Source organism: Eleginops maclovinus, chromosome 10 (genome assembly GCF_036324505.1).
Source record: "Eleginops maclovinus isolate JMC-PN-2008 ecotype Puerto Natales chromosome 10, JC_Emac_rtc_rv5, whole genome shotgun sequence".
In the NCBI taxonomy this organism is placed as follows: domain Eukaryota; kingdom Metazoa; phylum Chordata; class Actinopteri; order Perciformes; family Eleginopidae; genus Eleginops; species Eleginops maclovinus.
This window is the reverse complement of record NC_086358.1, coordinates 247,694-264,445: the sequence shown is the minus strand read 5'-3', so window position 1 is coordinate 264,445 and position 16,752 is coordinate 247,694. Positions and strand designations below refer to the sequence as shown.

Sequence of the window (16,752 nt, the reverse complement as noted above, 5' to 3'; positions counted from 1 at the left end):
TAGTTTTAAATGGTAACATGGACTCAACTTCCACTGCTACGCCGATGATACTCAACTCTATATCAGCACAGACCCCTCCTCCCAGCTCCCACCCTCACAACTTCCAACTGCCAGCAGGAACTCCAATCATGTATGACCACAAACCTACTCAAACTAAACAGCAATAAGACAGAGCTCATGGTGGTGGCCCCTGCACCACTGCTCAGGAAAGTTGGTGACCTGGCCCTGGTTGTGGATGGCTGCTCCATTTCCTCATCTCCTGAGGTGCGCAACCTGGGCGTCATCCTGGACTCCACTCTCTCCTTCTGGTCCCACATCATAAACATCACCACGTCTGCCTTCTACCACCTCAGAAACATCTCATGACTCCGGCTTTCAGTCACAGAAACACTCATCCCTGCCTTCATCACCTCCCGTCTGGACTACTGCAACGGTTTCCTGTCTGGACTGCCCACCAAGGCCCTTAGCAGACTCCAGTGAGTCCAGAACTCAGCTGCCAGGGTTCTAACCCAAACAAAGCCCTGGCAGCGTATCACTCCCATCCTCTAACAGCTCCACTGGTTGCCAGTAAAGTCACGCATCACCTACAAGATCCTCCTGCTCACCTACAAATCTCTCCATGGACTCTCACCACAACACCTCACAGATCTCCTCCACCCTTACACTCACTCACGGTCCCTGCGGTCTTCTGACAAGGACCTGCTGGCCACTACCCGCAACAGATTGCAAACTTTTGGGGACAGGGCTTTCTCTGCCAACGCTCCCACACTCTGGAACAGTCTACCACTCCACGTCCGCTCTGCCCAATCCCTGCGCATGTTCAAGAAGCACCTCAAAACATTTCTCTGCACTAAGTCCTTTGATCCCTAACCCCCACTCCCCTTTTCCCCTCCCTATTAGTAAAGCTACCTTGGGTACCATGAAAGGCGCTGTATAAGTTTACGTTATTATTATTAGTAAAGTAAAACATAGTAAATGAATTGATCTGTATTTCAGGAGCAGAAGAGGCTGCTCTGTCTTGGCATCACCGGACCTGAGGGACACGTTTTATCTCACCCTGAAGAGGTACCACTACCTGTTATACACTGTAATTACACCTGTACCACTACCTGTAACACACTGTAATTACACCTGTACCACTACCTGTTATACACTGTAATTACACCTGTACCACTACCTGTTACACACTGTTATTACACCTGTACCACTACCTGTAACACACTGTTATTACACCTGTACCACTACCTGTTACACACTGTTATTACACCTGTACCACTACCTGTTACACACTGTTATTACACCTGTACCACTACCTGTTATACACTGTAATTACACCTGTACCACTACCTGTTACACACTGTTATTACACCTGTACCACTACCTGTTATACACTGTAATTACACCTGTACCACTACCTGTTACACACTGTAATTACACCTGTACCACTACCTGTAACACACTGTAATTACACCTGTACCACTACCTGTAACACACTGTTATTACACCTGTACCACTACCTGTAACACACTATAATTACACCTGTACCACTACCTGTTACACACTGTAATTACACCTGTACCACTACCTGTAACACACTGTTATTACACCTGTACCACTACCTGTTACACACTGTAATTACACCTGTACCACTACCTGTTATACACTGTAATTACACCTGTACCACTACCTGTTACACACTGTAATTACACCTGTACCACTACCTGTTATACACTGTAATTACACCTGTACCACTACCTGTTATACACTGTAATTACACCTGTACCACTACCTGTTATACACTGTAATTACACCTGTACCACTACCTGTAACACACTGTAATTACACCTGTACCACTACCTGTTATACACTGTAATTACACCTGTACCACTACCTGTTACACACTGTTATTACACCTGTACCACTACCTGTTACACACTATAATTACACCTGTATCACTACCTGTAACACACTATAATTACACCTGTACCACTACCTGTAACACACTGTTATTACACCTGTACCACTACCTGTTACACACTATAATTACACCTGTACCACTACCTGTAACACACTATAATTACACCTGTACCACTACCTGTTACACACTGTAATTACACCTGTACCACTACCTGTAACACACTGTTATTACACCTGTACCACTACCTGTTACACACTGTAATTACACCTGTACCACTACCTGTTACACACTGTAATTACACCTGTACCACTACCTGTAACACACTGTTATTACACCTGTACCACTACCTGTTACACACTGTAATTACACCTGTACCACTACCTGTTACACACTGTAATTACACCTGTACCACTACCTGTAACACACTGTAATTACACCTGTACCACTACCTGTAACACACTGTTATTACACCTGTACCACTACCTGTTACACACTGTAATTACACCTGTACCACTACCTGTAACACACTATAATTACACCTGTACCACTACCTGTAACACACTGTTATTACACCTGTACCACTACCTGTAACACACTGTAATTACACCTGTACCACTACCTGTAACACACTGTAATTACACCTGTACCACTACCTGTTACACACTGTAATTACACCTGTACCACTACCTGTAACACACTGTTATTACACCTGTACCACTACCTGTAACACACTATAATTACACCTGTACCACTACCTGTAACACACTGTAATTACACCTGTACCACTACCTGTAACACACTGTAATTACACCTGTACCACTACCTGTAACACACTGTAATTACACCTGTACCACTACCTGTTACACACTGTAATTACACCTGTACCACTACCTGTAACACACTGTAATTACACCTGTACCACTACCTGTAACACACTGTAATTACACCTGTACCACTACCTGTACACACTGTTATTACACCTGTACCACTACCTGTTACACACTGTATTACACCTGTACCACTACCTGTAACACACTGTAATTACACCTGTACCACTACCTGTAACACACTGTTATTACACCTGTACCACTACCTGTAACACACTGTAATTACACCTGTACCACTACCTGTAAACACTGTAATTACACCTGTACCACTACCTGTAACACACTGTAATTACACCTGTACCACTACCTGTTACACACTGTTATTACACCTGTACCACTACCTGTAACACACTGTTATTACACCTGTACCACTACCTGTTACACACTGTAATTACACCTGTACCACTACCTGTTACACACTGTAATTACACCTGTACCACTACCTGTAACACACTGTTATTACACCTGTACCACTACCTGTTACACACTGTTATTACACCTGTACCACTACCTGTAACACACTGTTATTACACCTGTACCACTACCTGTTACACACTGTAATTACACCTGTACCACTACCTGTTACACACTGTAATTACACCTGTACCACTACCTGTAACACACTGTAATTACACCTGTACCACTACCTGTTACACACTGTTATTACACCTGTACCACTACCTGTAACACACTGTTATTACACCTGTACCACTACCTGTAACACACTGTTATTACACCTGTACCACTACCTGTTATACACTGTAATTACACCTGTACCACTACCTGTAACACACTGTAATTACACCTGTACCACTACCTGTTACACACTGTTATTACACCTGTACCACTACCTGTAACACACTGTTATTACACCTGTACCACTACCTGTAACACACTGTTATTACACCTGTACCACTACCTGTTACACACTGTAATTACACCTGTACCACTACCTGTAACACACTGTAATTACACCTGTACCACTACCTGTAACACACTGTAATTACACCTGTACCACTACCTGTAACACACTGTAATTACACCTGTACCACTACCTGTAACACACTGTTATTACACCTGTACCACTACCTGTAACACACTATAATTACACCTGTACCACTACCTGTAACACACTGTTATTACACCTGTACCACTACCTGTAACACACTGTAATTACACCTGTACCACTACCTGTAACACACTGTAATTACACCTGTACCACTACCTGTTACACACTGTAATTACACCTGTACCACTACCTGTAACACACTGTTATTACACCTGTACCACTACCTGTAACACACTATAATTACACCTGTACCACTACCTGTAACACACTGTTATTACACCTGTACCACTACCTGTAACACACTGTAATTACACCTGTACCACTACCTGTAACACACTGTAATTACACCTGTACCACTACCTGTAACACACTGTAATTACACCTGTACCACTACCTGTAACACACTGTAATTACACCTGTACCACTACCTGTAACACACTATTATTACACCTGTACCACTACCTGTAACACACTATAATTACACCTGTACCACTACCTGTAACACACTGTAATTACACCTGTACCACTACCTGTAACACACTGTTATTACACCTGTACCACTACCTGTAACACACTGATAATTACACCTGTACCACTACCTGTAACACACTGTAATTACACCTGTACCACTACCTGTAACACACTGTAATTACACCTGTACCACTACCTGTAACACACTGTTATTACACCTGTACCACTACCTGTAACACACTATAATTACACCTGTACCACTACCTGTAACACACTGTTATTACACCTGTACCACTACCTGTAACACACTGTAATTACACCTGTACCACTACCTGTAACACACTGTAATTACACCTGTACCACTACCTGTAACACACTGTTATTACACCTGTACCACTACCTGTAACACACTATAATTACACCTGTACCACTACCTGTAACACACTTTAATTACACCTGTACCACTACATGTAACACACTGTAATTACACCTGTACCACTACCTGTAGCACACTATAATTACACCTGTACCACTACCTGTTACACACTATAATTACACCTGTACCACTACCTGTAGCACACTATAATTACACCTGTACCACTACCTGTAACACACTGTAATTACACCTGTACCACTACCTGTAGCACACTGTAATTACACCTGTACCACTACCTGTTACACACTATAATTACACCTGTACCACTACCTGTAGCACACTATAATTACACCTGTACCACTACCTGTAACACACTATAATTACACCTGTACCACTACCTGTTACACACTGTAATTACACCTGTACCACTACCTGTTATACACTGTAATTACACCTGTACCACTACCTGTAACACACTGTAATTACACCTGTACCACTACCTGTTATACACTGTAATTACACCTGTACCACTACCTGTAGCACACTATAATTACACCTGTACCACTACCTGTTACACACTGTAATTACACCTGTACCACTACCTGTTACACACTGTAATTACACCTGTACCACTACCTGTAGCACACTATAATTACACCTGTACCACTACCTGTAACACACTGTAATTACACCTGTACCACTACCTGTTACACACTGTAATTACACCTGTACCACTACCTGTTACACACTGTAATTACACCTGTACCACTACCTGTTAGCACACTGTAATTACACCTGTACCACTACCTGTTACACACTGTAATTACACCTGTACCACTACCTGTAACACACTGTAATTACACCTGTACCACTACCTGTTATCACACTATAATTACACCTGTACCACTACCTGTTACACACTGTAATTACACCTGTACCACTACCTGTAACACACTGTAATTACACCTGTACCACTACCTGTTATACACTATAATTACACCTGTACCACTACCTGTTACACACTGTAATTACACCTGTACCACTACCTGTAACACACTGTAATTACACCTGTACCACTACCTGTTATACACTGTAATTACACCTGTACCACTACCTGTAACACACTGTAATTACACCTGTACCACTACCTGTAACACACTATAATTACACCTGTACCACTACCTGTAACACACTGTAATTACACCTGTACCACTACCTGTAACACACTGTAATTACACCTGTACCACTACCTGTTATACACTATAATTACACCTGTACCACTACCTGTTACACACTGTAATTACACCTGTACCACTACCTGTAACACACTGTAATTACACCTGTACCACTACCTGTAACACACTGTAATTACACCTGTACCACTACCTGTTACACACTATAATTACACCTGTACCACTACCTGTAACACACTGTAATTACACCTGTACCACTACCTGTTACACACTGTAATTACACCTGTACCACTACCTGTTACACACTGTAATTACACCTGTACCACTACCTGTAACACACTGTAATTACACCTGTACCACTACCTGTTACACACTATAATTACACCTGTACCACTACCTGTTACACACTGTAATTACACCTGTACCACTACCTGTTACACACTATAATTACACCTGTACCACTACCTGTTACACACTGTAATTACACCTGTACCACTACCTGTTATACACTGTAATTACACCTGTACCACTACCTGTTACACACTGTAATTACACCTGTACCACTACCTGTAACACACTGTAATTACACCTGTACCACTACCTGTAACACACTGTAATTACACCTGTACCACTACCTGTTACACACTGTAATTACACCTGTACCACTACCTGTTACACACTGTAATTACACCTGTACCACTACCTGTTACACACTGTAATTACACCTGTACCACTACCTGTAGCACACTGTAATTACACCTGTACCACTACCTGTTATACACTGTAATTACACCTGTACCACTACCTGTAACACACTGTAATTACACCTGTACCACTACCTGTTATCACACTGTAATTACACCTGTACCACTACCTGTTATACACTGTAATTACACCTGTACCACTACCTGTATCACACTGTAATTACACCTGTACCACTACCTGTTAACACTGTAATTACACCTGTACCACTACCTGTTACACACTGTAATTACACCTGTACCACTACCTGTAACACACTGTAATTACACCTGTACCACTACCTGTTACACACTGTTATTACACCTGTACCACTACCTGTTACACACTGTTATTACACCTGTACCACTACCTGTACACACTGTAATTACACCTGTACCACTACCTGTTACACACTGTTATTACACCTGTACCACTACCTGTAACACACTGTAATTACACCTGTACCACTACCTGTTACACACTGTAATTACACCTGTACCACTACCTGTTACACACTGTAATTACACCTGTACCACTACCTGTAACACACTGTAATTACACCTGTACCACTACCTGTAACACACTGTAATTACACCTGTACCACTACCTGTTACACACTGTAATTACACCTGTACCACTACCTGTTACACACTGTAATTACACCTGTACCACTACCTGTAACACACTGTAATTACACCTGTACCACTACCTGTTACACACTGTAATTCCCCTTTAAATTTTTCAGCAGTGACTCAGTCCACTAGGGGTTTTACTGGAATACGTAACTCCGGTTAATACCCACTGTAATTATGAAAGTGTACCTACTTGTTATCCCAGTTTCCACCACTAACTCATGATTGTCTGCCTTGAGCACGGCACTGACACCTTCCAATCCCCACTCCCATTGCTCCCCCTGCCACAATTACTGCCCTGCTCCAGTCTAGGATGGTTAAAAATTACAGAGGTACCAATTCCACTGTATCCTCACTTGACATGTTATTTGACACTACCTGACTGTTTTGTACACTACTGTGACATATATTTATCCTTGTTTTCCTTTTAACTGTTTCACTGTTTCTGTTGTTTTCCTTTTCCCGCTCTCGTAGTTTCGGGAATCTTAATCTTTCAAACCAAAAATTGTGACAAGTGGATTTGCTACTGGAGATCCCAGTTACTCACTGTGACCTCGTGTTCCTTGCACCAGGACCCCCCCCCATGTTATTGCAAAATAGTGTGTCACAGGTGGTTAAATGCAAGGGACCAATTTATGTGGGCTCCTGTGCAAATGTATTGACAAATGAGTTCATCCGTGTTATTCACACTGTTGACACACACTGTTATTGCACATGTGACACACGTGTTATTGCACCTGTGACACACATGTTATTGCACATGTGACACACGTGTTATTGCACCTGTGACACACCTGTATATATTATGGTCCTCAGGTCGAGACGGAGGCGGTGTACAGGGCCGTCACCATCGCCAAACAGGCTAACTGCCCACTGTATGTTACCAAGGTGATGAGTAAGTCCGCCGCTGATATCATCGCCAAGGCCAGGAAGAAAGGTGAGGTCACCACCCTCATGAGGTTTACCTCTACATTAAAGACCCCGCCCTCAGCTCCGGGTACTTCACTGCAATAGGTTCTTTCTGTTTCTGTCCTCAGGTATGGTGGTGTACGGAGAGCCAATCACAGCCGGCCTGGCCACTGACGGCTCTCACTATTGGTCCAAAGACTGGGCCACCGCTGCTGCCTTCGTCATGAGCCCCCCCCTCAACCCGGACCCCTCAACGCCTCAGAACCTGGTCTCTCTGTTAGCATGGTTAGTACATGTTAGTATGGTTTTCACCTGTTAGCATGGTTAGTACCCGTTAGCATGGTTTTCACCTGTTAGCATGGTTAGTACATGTTAGTATGGGTTTCACCTGTGATTACCTGTAAGGATGGTTCATACCTGACCTCCCTGTTGGCATGGTTAGTACCTGACCTCCCTGTTGGCATGGTTAGTACCTGTTGGCATGGTTAGTACCTGACCTCCCTGTTAGCGTGGTTAGTAGCTGACCTCCCTGTTGGCATGGTTAGTACCTGACCTCCCTGTTGGCATGGTTAGTAGCTGACCTCCCTGTTGGCATGGTTAGTACCTGACCTCCCTGTTGGCATGGTTAGTACCTGTTGGCATGGTTAGTACCTGACCTCCCTGTTGGCATGGTTAGTACCTGACCTCCCTGTTAGCGTAGTTAGTACCTGACCTCCCTGTTGGCATGGTTAGTACCTGACCTCCCTGTTAGCGTGGTTAGTACCTGACCTCTCTGTTAGCGTAGTTAGTACCTGACCTCCCTGTTGGCATGGTTAGTACCTGACCTCCCTGTTAGCGTGGTTAGTACCTGACCTCCCTGTTGGCGTGGTTAGTACCTGACCTCTCTGTTGGCATGGTTAGTACCTGACCTCCCTGTTAGCGTGGTTAGTACCTGACCTCCCTGTTGGCATGGTTAGTACCTGACCTCTCTGTTAGCGTAGTTAGTACCTGACCTCCCTGTTGGCATGGTTAGTACCTGACCTCCCTGTTAGCGTGGTTAGTACCTGACCTCCCTGTTGGCGTGGTTAGTACCTGACCTCTCTGTTGGCATGGTTAGTACCTGACCTCCCTGTTAGCGTGGTTAGTACCTGACCTCCCTGTTAGCGTAGTTAGTACCTGACCTCCCTGTTGGCATGGTTAGTACCTGACCTCCCTGTTGGCATGGTTAGTACCTGACCTCCCTGTTGGCATGGTTAGTACCTGACCTCCCTGTTGGCATGGTTAGTACCTGTTGGCATGGTTAGTACCTGACCTCCCTGTTAGCGTGGTTAGTAGCTGACCTCCCTGTTGGTATGGTTAGTACCTGACCTCCCTGTTGGCATGGTTAGTACCTGACCTCCCTGTTGGCATGGTTAGTACCTGTTGGCATGGTTAGTACCTGACCTCTCTGTTGGCATGGTTAGTACCTGTTGGCATGGTTAGTACCTGACCTCTCTGTTAGCGTGGTTAGTAGCTGACCTCCCTGTTGGCGTGGTTAGTACCTGACCTCTCTGTTGGCATGGTTAGTACCTGACCTCCCTGTTAGCGTGGTTAGTACCTGACCTCCCTGTTAGCGTAGTTAGTACCTGACCTCCCTGTTGGCATGGTTAGTACCTGACCTCCCTGTTGGCATGGTTAGTACCTGACCTCCCTGTTGGCATGGTTAGTACCTGACCTCCCTGTTGGCATGGTTAGTACCTGACCTCCCTGTTGGCATGGTTAGTACCTGACCTCTCTGTTGGCATGGTTAGTACCTGACCTCCCTGTTAGCGTAGTTAGTACCTGACCTCCCTGTTGGCATGGTTAGTACCTGACCTCCCTGTTAGCGTGGTTAGTACCTGACCTCCCTGTTGGCATGGTTAGTACCTGACCTCCCTGTTGGCATGGTTAGTACCTGACCTCCCTGTTGGCATGGTTAGTACCTGACCTCCCTGTTGGCATGGTTAGTACCTGACCTCCCTGTTGGCATGGTTAGTACCTGACCTCTCTGTTGGCATGGTTAGTACCTGACCTCCCTGTTAGCGTGGTTAGTACCTGACCTCTCTGTTGGCATGGTTAGTACCTGTTGGCATGGTTAGTACCTGACCTCTCTGTTGGCGTGGTTAGTACCTGACCTCTCTGTTGGCATGGTTAGTACCTGACCTCCCTGTTAGCGTGGTTAGTACCTGACCTCCCTGTTAGCGTAGTTAGTACCTGACCTCCCTGTTGGCATGGTTAGTACCTGACCTCCCTGTTAGCGTGGTTAGTACCTGACCTCCCTGTTGGCGTGGTTAGTACCTGACCTCTCTGTTGGCATGGTTAGTACCTGACCTCCCTGTTAGCGTGGTTAGTACCTGACCTCCCTGTTAGCGTAGTTAGTACCTGACCTCTCTGTTGGCATGGTTAGTACCTGACCTCCCTGTTAGCGTAGTTAGTACCTGACCTCCCTGTTGGCATGGTTAGTACCTGACCTCCCTGTTGGCATGGTTAGTACCTGACCTCCCTGTTGGCATGGTTAGTACCTGACCTCTCTGTTGGCATGGTTAGTACCTGACCTCCCTGTTAGCGTGGTTAGTACCTGACCTCCCTGTTAGCGTGGTTAGTACCTGACCTCCCTGTTAGCGTAGTTAGTACCTGACCTCCCTGTTAGCGTGGTTAGTACCTGACCTCCCTGTTAGCGTGGTTAGTACCTGACCTCTCTGTTGGCATGGTTAGTACCTGACCTCCCTGTTAGCGTGGTTAGTACCTGACCTCCCTGTTAGCGTGGTTAGTACCTGACCTCCCTGTTAGCGTGGTTAGTACCTGACCTCCCTGTTAGCGTGGTTAGTACCTGACCTCCCTGTTAGCGTGGTTAGTACCTGACCTCCCTGTTAGCGTGGTTAGTACCTGACCTCCCTGTTAGCGTGGTTAGTACCTGACCTCCCTGTTAGCGTGGTTGCTAAGATAACAACTGTTTGTCATGTCTACAGTGGAGACCTCCAGGTGACGTCCAGCGCTCAGGCGAGCTTCTCCACGGCTCAGAAGGCCGTCGGTAAGGATGACTTCACGCTGATCCCTGAAGGCACCAGCGGCATCGAGGAGAGGATGTCAGTGGTTTGGGATCGAGCCGTGGTGAGAAGACCTTCAGGGTTTCCCTCAGCTGTTCTCAGGAATCCACCTGTTTCAATTAACACCATCAAATATTATACATGATTTCATTAAGGGTTAGGTAAAGGTGAAGGTGATCTGTGTCTCTGGATCAGAAAGAGTCTCTGTGCTGCTGGTAGAATATGGACCGTTTGTTCTGTGTCCCTGCAGTGCTCGGGGAAGATAGACGAGAACAACTTTGTGGCAGTGACGAGCACCAATGCCGCCAAGTTGTTCAACATCTACCCACGCAAAGGTAACCATGATGACTGGCCACAGCAGTCTGAGTAATAGATGGTCAGATAAATAACAATGACACTCAGACCTGAGTAATGGATCATCCTGTGTTCAGGGAGGATCGCTGTGGGCTCGGATGCTGACCTCGTCATCTGGAATCCTAAAGAGACCCGGACTGTTTCTGCAGAGACCCACAACCTGGTAACTCTTCCTTTTCTTCGTCAGTGTTTACCTCCTCTTCATCAGTGTTTACCTCCTCTTCATCAGCGTTTACCTCTTCCTCCTCTTCATCAGTGTTTACTGTTGTGTAAATTCCACACTTAATCACCTTCTGGTAAGAAAGGAACAAAGCTACAGGCTTCAAATCAAAGTAGTGTTATTTAATAAAGAGCATTTAACAGAATCAGGTCCAGCTGGAGGCCAGATAACCTGCACCACCAGTGTGTACAAGGACCTGACCAGATCAAACATTAGACCAGGTTCTTAAAGGGAAGGAAGAAGGGGAACAGCCAATCAGATTCTACATTCTGAAGAGTATTGGAGAACATCTGGCCAGAGGGGCAAACTGCATACAACAAAGCAATTTAGGCTACAGGATGCTAAAACACAGGACATAAGGGACGTTAATTATATCAGGTTACATCTGGAGGGTCATTTGCCTGAAGCTCCTGCCTCTAGAGAAGATCAGGTTGCCAGTCTTTTGTGTTAAAGGTGTTACTAAAGCCTGGGAAAGACAGCCGTAGTTAACACACTGGGGAAATCAAACCAGGGAAGTAATTACTTGACCTATATACTGTATACAGTGTCTCACTAAAGTGAGTACCCCCTCCCCTTTGTGTAGATGTGTTATTTTATCTTCTCCTGGGACCACCCTGAAGAGATGACCCTCTGATCCAGAGTAGAGTAGTCAGTGTACAGCTGGGATAACAGGGGACATTTGCTGAGCCCTCAAAATAACTCAACACAGCCATTAATGTCTAACCCGCTGCAACAAGGTGAGTACACCCTAAGTGAGAATGGCTAAATTGTGCCCAATTAGCCATTTCTCCTCCCCGGTGTCATGTGACTCGTTAAGGTCTCAGGTGTGATGGGGAGCAGGTGTGTATCATCTGGTGTTTTGCTCTCACACTCTCTCATACTGGTCACTGGAACTTCTCTTCATCAATGATGACCTCCTCTTCATCATTAGTGTGTGACTCCTCTTCATCATTGCAGAGCCTGGAGGTGAACATCCTGGAGGGTCTGGTGCTCCGGGGGGTTCCGTCTGTTGTGATCTGCGGGGGTCGGGTGGTTCTTCAGGACGGGAAGCTGAACGTGAGCGAAGGATCCGGACGTTTCATAAACAGGAAGGCGTTCCCCGACACCGTGTACAAGAGGATCAGAGCCCGCAGCAAGGTGACCACCCAGAACTACCCATAACCTGGGTTCACAAGTTACATTATCTACTGGTTAACTAGTTACAATATCTATTGGTTAACTAGTTACATTAACTAATGTTTAATAATTGAGGAAGGCGTTCCTCGGCAGTGTGTACAAGAAGATCAGAGCCTGCAGCAAGGTGACCAAACATAACTAAACATGACCTGGGAAATGGTTAACTAGTTAACTTACCTACCGGGTGAGTAGTTGTGTTAACTAATGCTTAACTTGTAAATGTACTTACCTGGTAACTAGTTAACTGTTTGTTAGTTAACTGTTTGTTAACTAGTTACCTTACCTACGGGGTAACTAGGACCGATACCTACTGGTTATCTCTATAACTATCAGTCTCGTGACGAACTGACCTCAGATGTTTTGTCTCCTGGTCTCAGATGGCGGAGGCCCGAGGCGTCCCCCGTGGAAACTACGATGGTCCGGTCCATGATGTCATCAGCATGACTAAATCGGTCCCACCCACTCCGACCAGCAGAGGACCGCCCTGCCAGAAAACCCAGACCAGCCTCCGAAACCTCCACCAATCAGGATTCACACTGGCAGGTACACTTACAGACATACAGTGACTTAACACTCGGCTCCGACAGACTACAGAGACTCTGCTCCGACAGACTAGAGAGACTCGGCTCCAACAGACTACAGAGACTCTGCTCCTACAGACTAGAGAGACTCGGCTCCGACAGCTAGAGAGACTCTGGTCCAACAGACTAGAGAGACTCTGCTCCAACAGACTAGAAAGGCTCTGCTCCGACAGACTAGAAAGGCTCTGCTCCGACAGACTAGAGAGACTCTAATCCGACAGACTAGAGAGACTCTGCTCCAACGGACTAGAGAGACTCTGCTCCGACAGACTACAGAGACTCTGCTCCGACAGACTAGAGAGACTCTGCTCCTACAGACTAGAGAGACTCTGCTCCAACAGACTACAGAGACTCGGCTCCGACAGACTAAAGGCTCCAACAGATTAAAGAGACTCGGCTGCGACAGACTAGAGGCTCCGACAGACTAGAGAGACTCGGCTCCGACAGACTAGAGGCTCCAACAGACTACAGAGACTCGGCTCCAAAAGACTACAGAGACTCGGCTCCAACAGACTAGAGAGACTTGGCTCCGACAGACTACAGAGACTCGGCTCCAACAGACTAAAGAGACTCGGCTCCGACAGACTAGAGAGACTCGGCTCCAACAGACTACAGAGACTCGGCTCCAACAGACTAGAGAGACTTGGCTCCGACAGACTAGAGAGACTCGGCTCCAACAGACAAGAGAGACTTGGCTCCGACAGACTAGAGGATCCAACAGACTAGAGAGACTCAGGTTCAACAGACTAGAGGCTCCAACAGACTAAAGAGACTTGGCTCCAACAGACTCGGCTCCAACAGACTAGAGAGACTTGGCTCCAACAGACTAGAGAGACTCGGCTCCAACAGACTACAGAGACTCGGCTCCAACAGACTAGAGAGACTTGGCTCCAACAGACTAGAGAGACTCGGCTCCAACAGACTAGAGAGACTTGGCTCCAACAGACTACAGAGACTCGGCTCCAACAGACTAGAGAGACTTGGCTCCTACAGACTACAGAGACTCGGCTCCAACAGACTAGAGAGACTCGGCTCCAACAGACTAGAGAGACTTGGCTCCTACAGACTACAGAGACTTGGCTCCAACAGACTAGAGAGACTTGGCTCCTACAGACTAGAGAGACTTGGTTCCAACAGACTAGAGAGACTCGGCTCCAACAGACTACAGAGACTCGGCTCCAACAGACTAGAGAGACTTGGCTCCTACAGACTAGAGAGACTTGGCTCCAACAGACTAGAGAGACTCGGCTCCAACAGACTACAGAGACTCGGCTCCAACAGACTAGAGAGACTCGGCTCCGACAGACTAGAGAGACTCGACTCCAACAGACTACAGAGACTCGGCTCCAACAGACTAGAGAGACTTGGCTCCGACAGACTAGAGAGGCTCAGAGACTCGCTCTGACAGTCTAGTGATAGACTCACACACACACACACACACACACACACTGACTGTTGTTCTCCTCTGAACAGGAAGCCAGGTTGACGACCACATTCCTCGCCGCTCGACTCAGAAGATCGTCGCTCCCCCCGGCGGACGCTCCAACATCACTTCCTTGTCTTAGACAGGAAGTGACTCAGCACATGAGCAGGAAGTGAGCGAATGTCTCCGAGAGGCTGCACTAAAAGCTAACAACAAGCTACACCTGCTGATAATATACTACAGTACTGCAGTACTACAGGTACTATTATACTGCAGTACTTGTAGTAACTTCAAAAAGTACTCCTTCCAATTACTAGCACTTAACCCTTTTGGAGTAGTACTTCATTTAATACTAAAGATATATGTAGTGCTACCCCTTAAACTAATACTACATCCATAAGATCAGTTCAACACAAACCCATAAAACAGTAGTACTACAACCCTACATATACTAACACATCCTACAACACCCCCTCATGTAGCAGTAAACATAGTAACTGTAGTACTTTAAATACCACTGAACCCAACAACACCTTTACAAATACTAGTACACTCCTCAACTGGTACTGTACTTCTACAGGAGTAGTACTCAATGCTACAACAGTGGTACTTTAACTAGTACTTACAGTTTGGTGTTTTTCTCCAGGCCTGCTGTGTACCGGCCTCCAGATCATGTGAAGCTCTCTAAATGTATACATGTACTCAAACAACTGCATCCTGTCCCCTATTACCGAGTATTCCTGAGTATAGCTGAGTACACCGAGTATTCTTGAGTATTACTGAGTATTACCGAGTATTCTTGAGTATTCCTGGGTATAGCTGAGTATTCCTGAGTATTCTTGGGTATAGCTGAGTATTCCTGAGTATTCCTGGGTTTCCCCCTAACTGCTGAACACCAGGTGTTCACAGGTGTTGCACTAACCCTCTGCAGTATTTCCTTATGCAGGTCTGTGGTGCTGTCTGTGTTTTATTACTCTCTAATACCTGTCCTGTATAATATACTCCCTGTGTACTCCTTTATGATATTACTAATACTCTGTACTTTGTTCTTGTAGTTTCTGCTCTGACTCCCTTTCATATTTATTTTATAAGTTTGATACTGAAACTCTTTCAGGCTGACTGTGGAAACATGAATACAAACAAACAGTGCAAAAATAATCCAGAAATAGCCTGCAGGTAGCTGACCCCCCCCCGTATGACCTCTACTGACCCCTTTGTTAACCCCCCCCCTCCCCATATGACCCTGCAGTGTCAGTGATGAAAGCTTCGCCGTTTACACAAAGAGTTTAGTCCTCTTGGACACGTTGTCCTGGTGACGGTGAATCTGTTGTTGTTGTTGTTGTTGTTGTTGTTGTTGTTGCTGTTGTTGTTGTTGTTGTGTAAACTGAGCTGCATGAATAAACTGTGAAGAGAAACCCAGCAGTCAGACCTCCTAACTCTCTGAGATATACACAAAAATAATTCACAGTAACATGACCCTGAGCTCACCTGAGAATACTGCCCCCCCAACTCTACTGAACTAAACTGTACTCTACTGTACTCTGTAATGTGTACAGTACAGAGTACAGTAGAGTACTGTACTTTACTGCAGTGATTCTTAACCATAGGGCCGCGGCCCAAACTTGGGCCGCCAGCGCCACCTAGAGGGCCGCAAAAAACGTTCAGTTTTGCACCTGTGGGCCGCAAGGGCCGCGGGACTGCATAGGTTATCAACTGAAGACACCAGAGATATGTTATCCATGAGAAGCTCAGTTACAA

The 16,752-nt window shown here is 45.7% G+C and overlaps 1 protein-coding gene across 1 annotated transcript; it reads left to right on the top strand.

Moving 5' to 3' along the window:
- The first annotated feature begins 177 nt into the window (after positions 1 to 177).
- On the top strand, positions 178 to 16,392 carry LOC134871074 (dihydropyrimidinase-related protein 2-like). The gene is made up of 10 exons (XM_063893665.1): positions 178 to 264; positions 997 to 1,065; positions 8,104 to 8,224; positions 8,325 to 8,481; positions 11,163 to 11,304; positions 11,491 to 11,575; positions 11,672 to 11,757; positions 12,772 to 12,951; positions 13,368 to 13,533; positions 15,045 to 16,392. The coding sequence occupies exons 1-10, from the start codon at positions 178 to 180 to the stop codon at positions 15,134 to 15,136; spliced, it is 1,185 nt and encodes a 394-aa protein (XP_063749735.1). The 3' UTR covers positions 15,137 to 16,392.
- The last annotated feature ends 360 nt before the right edge of the window (positions 16,393 to 16,752 follow it).

Coding starts and splice junctions, on each gene's coding strand:
- LOC134871074 (XM_063893665.1), top strand. CDS start 178: ATGGTGGTGGCCCCTGCACCACTGCTCAGGAAAGTTGGTGACCTGGCC. Junction 265..996: donor CCATTTCCTCATCTCCTGAG/GTGCGCAACCTG, acceptor TCTGTATTTCAG/GAGCAGAAGAGGCTGCTCTG. Junction 1,066..8,103: donor TTTTATCTCACCCTGAAGAG/GTACCACTACCT, acceptor TATGGTCCTCAG/GTCGAGACGGAGGCGGTGTA.